Source organism: Panicum virgatum, chromosome 1K (genome assembly GCF_016808335.1).
Source record: "Panicum virgatum strain AP13 chromosome 1K, P.virgatum_v5, whole genome shotgun sequence".
Classification (NCBI taxonomy): Eukaryota; Viridiplantae; Streptophyta; class Magnoliopsida; order Poales; family Poaceae; genus Panicum; species Panicum virgatum.
In genome coordinates, this window is record NC_053136.1 from 1,648,941 (window position 1) to 1,656,879 (window position 7,939).

Sequence of the window (7,939 nt, forward strand, 5' to 3'; positions counted from 1 at the left end):
GGCCGATCCAACGATCAGGTAAGCCGTAAGCACGCCGGGGGCGGGATGGGGTTGGGACGTTCGGTAAAATATTGTGCTTGGTTTCTTCAAAAAAATATTGTGCTTGGTCCTATTCTCAACGAGCTTGATTTTTTTTATAAAGTAAACAAAGATAATAATTAATTAAAAATCTTTAATCCAAAACAGTAATTATTTAAAAAAACAAGTTGTAGTTTTCTGTAGTGACTTAATTGGCACATGCATTTTTAAATTCTAGAGCATATCTCGTGAAAACCGCCAAAAAATTGTAACCTCCAAGCTCCGTAAAAAATCTTAGCTTTTGTGAGAATTGAGATAGGACTATACAAGAGTACTAACTACAAAATTCACGTACTCTCTCCGAAACAAAAAAATAAATCACTCTAGGATTTAAAATTTGTATCAAAAAATAAGTCATCTTACTCTATTTAGAAAGAACATGTATATTTAAAAATCAATTAGTGCCTAATATAAGTAATTAATATGTGTTAACATGGTTATGTTATCTTTTCGTTAATTTATCCTAGAATTCTTAAGGTGATTTGTGTCCATCTAACATTGAATTGCAAGTTTGATATTGAATAAAGAGGATAGAGTACTGAAATTTTGCGCACAATCATTATTTGACACCAACTATGGATAGCTATTTTTTCATAAAATTTTAAGATCAGACATAAATATTTATCGCCACTGGCTAAATACGAGCCTTCATGGATAACGATATCTCAGATAGTGTTGTTAAATTGCTTTAACTTACTAATTCATACAATACATTATGTATTTATGGTTCAAATCAAACTTACAAGTTACAACACTTTTGACGGCCTTGTTTAGTTCAAGAAATTTTTTGAGTTTTGGTACTGTAACACTTTTTGTTATTATTTGACAATTAATATTTAATTATAAACTAATTATATTTAAAAGATTCGTCTCGTCGTTTACAGTTAAATTGTGTAATGAGTTATTTTTTTCAACTACATTTAATACTTCATATATATATTCGAAGATTCGATGTGATGAGTACTATTAAAAAAAATTTTACGACTAAACATGGCTCGCAACGTCCGTGCCCTACGGGCTACAACCCTGGTCCCTGATGCGATCCATCTCACTGCAGTGTCACACACAGTGGTGTGCGGTCAGCTCTGTGGTACCCACGTCGTAGAGACGTAGGTACTGTTGGTGTTACTAAGCACGTTATTATTCGCCCATTTCCGAAGAAAAGACACCATACTCATTTTAGTCAGTTTTGGAGAAAAAAATATTTTTGTGCAAACTATAGAAACTTTAATCTGGACCATCAGATCAACATCCAAGGGGAGGGGCGCGGAGAGGTGGGAGGGGGGGATTTGCAAAAGTGTGATTACTCAATTCAAGAACGAGTCTAGATTGTAAAATTACCCAATCTTTCATACCCCTTGGATGTTGATCTGATGGTTCAGATTGAAGTTTTCATAGTTTGCACGGAGAGTTTGGTTTCCACCTAAGACGTTCTCTTATTTAATAACTCATTTTAATCATAAGTGTTAATTGTACGGAGCAAAACTGCTAATGTGCCACCTTCAGTTTAAAATTACCTCCATATCAACAAAACTGCTGATGTGTTAAGGCTTCATTTGTTTCAGTTTGTGAGCACCTTTTGATCATTGACTTTCGGGACCTCCAAAGATCAAATGCACCCAAAACTCAAAAGTTGGAAAGCTCATGGCAAGATGCTTCAGGCTTCTCTAACTTTAAACAGTATTTGACATTTGAAGATCCCGAAAGCCAATGATCCAAAAGTGCTCAGAAGAAACAAACAGCCCAATGTTGAATCTACAGTCGCTCGTAAGTTATGAAAAACTTACGGTCGATCTCGGAACTCTAAGAGGGATTAAGTTCTGTAAGGATCACTGGGTATCCGATTCTAGAGGGGGAGGGGGTGAATAGGGTCGCTAGTTGCTTTCTATGCTAGGGCTCAATCTATTTGCATGAGATAAACCTAACACATCCTACACATGCTAGTTATGACTAAGGTTTATCTATACTACTCTCTACTTACATCTAAAAGACTTGCAACCTATAGCCAATCCTAATCAAACTAATTAGGAAAGTAAAGGCACATAAGATAGAGTAAATACGGAAACGTAATACGGTAAGTAAAGAGGTAAGGGAGAGAATATATAAACTCCCGTGAAGACAACAAGACACACGATTTAACGTGGTTCGGTTAGGACACCAAGTCCCTCCATACGTCCACGGCCACTTGTCCAACACGAACATGTGTGATGCCGAGTCTCTCCGCTTGATCACCGTCTTGCGTTCGCCACCAAGGCTCACGGCAAGCAAAGGCTAAGTGACCCCAAGTCACCAAGACAAGGTCACCGCCACCGTCTCTCTCGAAGCGTCACCCACGGCACCGTCTTCACTATCAGAGCTTCTCACCAAGAGGGGTCTCCTTCCCCGCACAAAGTGTCGTTGGTCTCCACACCAAGTCGGAGGGTCACACGACGAGTACACAAGATGCTTGCCGCAGCAAGGCTTCTCTCAAGGGAGCTCTCGTAAGAACTAATCCCTATTACAAGCACTAAGCACTCTCACAAGTGTGCTTAAGCCTATATGATGTACAATGAAGCTCTATGATGGTTGGAGGTGATCTTCAAGTATAGTAAGCTTTCAGCAACTCCAGCACTCTCCAGCAACCCAAATGACCTGGCCTTGGGAGTATATATAACCCACACACCGCAAAAGAGCCGTTGGGAAAGGCTGACAAAATTCCTTAATGCCGGTTAAACCGACGCTCCAGTTTTGTCAACACCGGTTCAACCGGTGAGAGTACTTTCCCTTCTACTAGCCGTTACAGTCTTCCAACGGCTACTTGATCAATCGACCGACGCTCTTGAAATCACTATCGGTTTTAACCGGTGAGTGCAAGCTCAGAAACCCCCGAAAAATGGAGTCTCTGGACAACTGCACCGACGCTCAATTTTGAGCATCGTCGGTTTAACCGGTGCTAAACCCTAGCCTCAGCCTCTGGGTCCATTGCACCGACACCTTTATTTTTCCCGTCGTCGGTTCAACCGGTGCACTCTGCTGACTTGGTCTCCACTGAGCCAATTGCACCGGTGAGTACAATTTTCCTATCGTCGGTTTAACCGGTGATAGTAAATTGTCTCTGTTTTGATATTTCTGACTTGGATTTCTTCACGGTCTCTTCGATTCTTGTCTTTTGGACCGAAGAGGAACCACCGTAGGGGCGGCCCTTCGGGCCTAGCTACGCCTTTTTTCTCTTTGTCATCACTTGAACCTAAAAGCCTGAGAATGATCATCTTAACAATCATATTAGTCCAAGTGTTGTGTTGTCTATATCAATCACCAAAACATTATATTGAAATATGGCATGAGAGGTCATTTTCGCTATAAGTTCCCCTTTCCCCTTCTCTTTTTTCCTTGCTCTTCCCCTTCCTTCCTCTGGAGACGACGGCACAGCTGGATAGAGCAATGGCAGTGGCGTGGTGAGGCGGAGCGGACCTGAGCTCCCCGGGTGCAGGCGGCGCGGCGGGGTGGAGGCGGCGCTCGAGGCCGAGCGGGGTGGCGGCGGCGGCGGCGCGACGCAATGATGTGGCTGACTTCCCAAGAGGCGAGCTCCGCACGCGACGTTGCGGTGGTGGCATGATGAGGTGGGGGCGGCAGAGCGGCGCGGCTAGGCAGATTGGCAGCGGCGGCGCCGCTCTTTTTGCCTTTGTTTAGTTTTTTTTTGGATGCAGAAGGTTTTACAAAAAAATTTCCCCAATTATTTTATTCTTGGTAGAAAAGTTTTTTTACAAAATATTTTTATCTAAACTTTTTTTTGGGTTTTGGATGCAAAAGTTATTTCTCCAAAAAAATTTCTCAAAATTTTCTCTTTCAGTTTTTTTCTCATCAATTTATTTTCTAGCTCTCTCCATTTTTTTCAAAACTTTCTCCAGAAGTTTTTTTTATCAAAAAATGATTAAAAAAAGTTACTAGAAAAGAAAAAAGGAAACGATCAGAAGATGGATTGTAGGGTAAATTAGCCGGGAACGTATTAGATGCAAATCAACCGATCCGTAAAAACTATTCAAACTTCAATCTGAGCCACCAGAGGATCAACATCCAACGGGAGGGCGCAGGGGGAGTGGGAGGGGTAATTTGCAAAAGTGTGATTATCTAATCCAAGAGCCGGCTGTTATTTATAAAATTACCCCCTCCTCATGCCCCTTGGATGTTGATATGGTGGCCTAAATTGAAATTTGCATAGTTTCCACGAAGAAGTTGGTTTACACCTGATATATTTCCAAATTAGCGTCGCCCAACAAACAGGGTCTTAATGCTCATGAAACCCTCTTGACACTGCCAATAAGACTAGTCTAAGCATATCATTATTCGCCCGTTTCTGAAGAAAGGCCATCCTCATTTTAATCAGTTCCGGAGCAGAAAATTAAGCTTCGATTAATAATAACTCATTTTAATCAACACTGTTAATTATACGGAACCCGTTTATTGATTGATCCCCTTGGGTGGACATGAACAGTAGACTGGTAGAGAAAATGATCAAGCGAGGTATTGGAGGAGATGGTTGTAGCCGCCGAAGTGGTCCTCTGCCGCGGCCTGCGCCTGCGCATCGACGTCGTCGAGCTTGACGTCAACGCCGTCGAGCTTGGCGTCGGCGCCGCCGCTCCCCATCACCGGCGGCTTCGACGACCACACGCCGTAGGACTCCCGCATCACCTCCAGCAGCGAGTCCCTCACCCTGTCCGCCTGCACCGCCACCTCGTTGTCCCGACTCTGCAACCAACAAGAAGCCAACGTTGAGCTCGCACGACACGAGCTGCGGCCAAGATCATCAATGGCGGGGTACGGTAGGTTAATTGTGCGTACGACGACGCGGAAGACGTTGAGGACAAGGGTCTTGTAGGAGGTGACGTTGACGTTGGTGACCTCGAGGCCCAGCGCGTTGACGGCGTCCATGAGCCGGACGAAGTGCCCGGGCTTGTGCTCGCACAGCACCTGCAGGAAGAACTCGTTGGCCTCCACCTGCCGCACCTCCACCTGCGGCTCCATGTCGTGCCCCTTCTCCTCCTCCGCCGCCGCCCGGGGCCTCTTGCTCCCGGCGGCCGCCGGCTGGTGCAGGCTCGTGCGCGGTGAGTCGTCGTTCTCCAGCCCCACCAGGCTCGCCGGCGGCGGGTGGTCCAGGAGCACGTCTGGGGCGCCGTCCGCCCGGTCCTCCAGCTCGTCCTGCAGCTCCTTCACCTGATTCTGCAGCCCCACGATGTAGTCGATCGCGTCCCCAAGAATCGACGCGCGATCCATCTGCCCAATAATGCCTTGGTGATGTTCCTCGCCGCCAAACAATGATCCATGATCCATCAAAGAATTGATGGCGATCGATACGATACGAACCTTGGTGATGTTGGGGACGAGCGACCTGAGCTTGTAGAGCCGGTCGTTGAGCTTCTTCCTCCGCCTCCGCTCCGCCACCAGGTTCTTGCACTGCTGCCGCTTGCCGCCGCCCCGCCCCTGCCCGTCGCCGTCGCCGTCGTCCTCGGGGTCCCCCTGGATGTCGCTCCCTTCGGACCCCGAGTCCGCGCCTCCAGCGCGCGCACCGCCGTTTTGCAGCGGCTGCGGCTGCTCCTGCTGCACCGCCACCACCGACGGCTCGCTCCCGGCCGCCGCGGCGTACTGCCACCCCGCCGCCGCCGCGTCCGCGTCGTCGACCACCCCGGGCGCCGCCGCCGCCGCCAGGAACGCGTCCGCCGCGACGTTGCCCGCGGCGTCGAACAGGTTGAGCGACGGCACCGCAGCGTACATCCGCTGCGGGTCCGCCGCGGCGCCGTCCCACGCGAAGCCCGGCGCCGCCTCCGGCCACGCGTTCACGACGACGCCGCCCTCGTTCCCCTCGCCGTCGCCCGCCCCCGCCGCCGGCACCCCGCACTGCGCCATGACCAGCTCCGCCATCTGCTCCTCCTCCGCCATCTGCGCACGCACGCACGCACGCCGCGGCGCGCCGGCATTATAAGAAGAAGAGTGTCAGCTGCGTCATGTGTTTGGGTGCGCCTGCGCATCCAAATGCAAAGGCTGTGGCTGTTGCGTGCGGTTCGCCGCGACATCTCAGCCGGCGTCGCTGGCTCACGCTGAAGCTGTGTGCTCTTACTTACAACTCTCTAACTACCTTTAGCCTAACTGAAACTGATCGCCCCCACAAAAAAAAAATCTGAATTTTCTGACGGCGGCAAGAAATCAAGGCCTGTGTTCAGACGTCGCTTACGAATCTGGCGGCGAAGAGCTCGACGAGGCCGCCGGCGACAGGCACCAGCAGCCGCGTCCTCGGGCCACCGGAGGATGCGTGCTCCTGCATCATGTCATGGGTTCAGTGGTTGATCATGCAGTTCGATGCTTACGCATCTCTTAGGCAGTGGCGGTTGAATACGAGGTGTGCTTACACTGGAGTAACTTGCTGGGATCTCTGACACGCAGCTGGTCTGCCAGATCGGCTGGTTGGACAGCATTGCCTCGGCGTGCATCCTGATCGATTCAAAATAGCTAGGATGAGTTACGAAGAAAAAGAACTTGCAATCTATCCTGGCTTCCTCAGTAGAAAGAATTGATTTGGGAAGTAAAACAGCTAGAAAGGCTGTGTGTGAATTACCCTGCAGATGAGGAATCCAGAGGGATTGATGAAGGCAGCTCGCCAAGTGCAGAAATCTGTGCCTCGAACTCGCTACTACAGCAGAACCCAGTCATCTCCAAGAACCTGCATACAGTTCGTTTCACAGAAAGAGGACGATGTATCAGCACGGTTCCAGGAAATGTCTGAGTACAGGGAGCATGATCACAGTCAGATCATGAAGCTACCTCTGGTCAGGAGAGAGCCTCCAGTAGATGCAGTAGTCCCAGGCGTCTGCACCAACAAGGGGCCTCAACGCGGACTCCACGCTGGCGCCTCCATCGCCGGCAGCAGCCGCCGCGGCGGCAGCCATGCACTGGTGATCTCCACCTGCCATGGCACTGAGCACCGGTGATCACTTAGTCCTAGGAGTGGCTGCAGGCACATAGAAGCAAGAAGCCATGTAAATGTAAGCGTCAGTTGCAGCATGCGCGAGTGTCGCTTTCATGCTGTCAGGAATCAGGATTTTTTTTTTTTGAACGAACAGACAGGAATCAGGATAGGATCTGTTGATGTCATGGTGTGAAGAAAGGCTGCAAGAACCTTCAGGCTATGGATGATTCGTGCAAGGGTACAATCTGACCCGATGGACCTGTTCATGTGCTCTGTGTCATGTATCATCACTACTTTATGTTGCTACATATATTTTTTTGAATAAATATGTTGCTACATATATATGAACACAAGTAGAATCAGACTTGCGAAATGAAATAAAATCAGGCCAGTCATCTGAACCTTCATATCTGAACTCTGAAGTGAAGCAGTCTATAAGTAACTGTAGCTTTTATGTACAAGCAAAGGTGAATAATTCCTTGTGATTCACCTGGATGATGATGTCTAGAGTCCTGCCTAGGTAATATGTGGCAACAATAAGCAGAGAGAAGAAAAGCTACCTTTATGGCTTCCAGGTGACCTCCCCTCTGAAGGCAGTGACGAAATCCGGTAATGATTCAGCAGAGGGGGAGAAGTGAATCAGCTGAAAGCTATTGCTAACTGAAGAATCATTTCTATTGCAGGACTGTTGCATCATGAATGCCTGTGCGAGTACCGTATATATAGTCACTCACGGCCCCACCTGTGTCTCTTCTCTGAATTACCTATAACCTCTTCAGTAAAGCAGATTTATTCACTGATATCGTGGGATTAACTGAAAGCAAACCATGTTTTACTCGATTAGCACACCTGATTGTTGTGAAGGTTGTTATGGGTAGGTCAGTTGCAAGAAAGGCGTGACCGTGTTTTCCTCAATTGTTCCTC

The 7,939-nt window shown here is 48.0% G+C and overlaps 1 protein-coding gene across 1 annotated transcript; it reads right to left on the reverse strand.

Annotated features, from left to right (window-relative positions):
* Positions 1-4,446: 4,446 nt before the first annotated feature.
* Positions 4,447-7,052, reverse strand: LOC120650885 (transcription factor TDR-like). Its single transcript, XM_039928186.1, has 7 exons — positions 6,871-7,052; positions 6,665-6,769; positions 6,459-6,540; positions 6,284-6,367; positions 5,419-5,991; positions 4,897-5,328; positions 4,447-4,803 (listed from the first exon to the last, which is right to left on the reverse strand). The coding sequence occupies exons 1-7, from the start codon at positions 7,017-7,019 to the stop codon at positions 4,570-4,572; spliced, it is 1,659 nt and encodes a 552-aa protein (XP_039784120.1). The 5' UTR covers positions 7,020-7,052; the 3' UTR covers positions 4,447-4,569.
* Between the last annotated feature and the right edge of the window lie 887 nt (positions 7,053-7,939).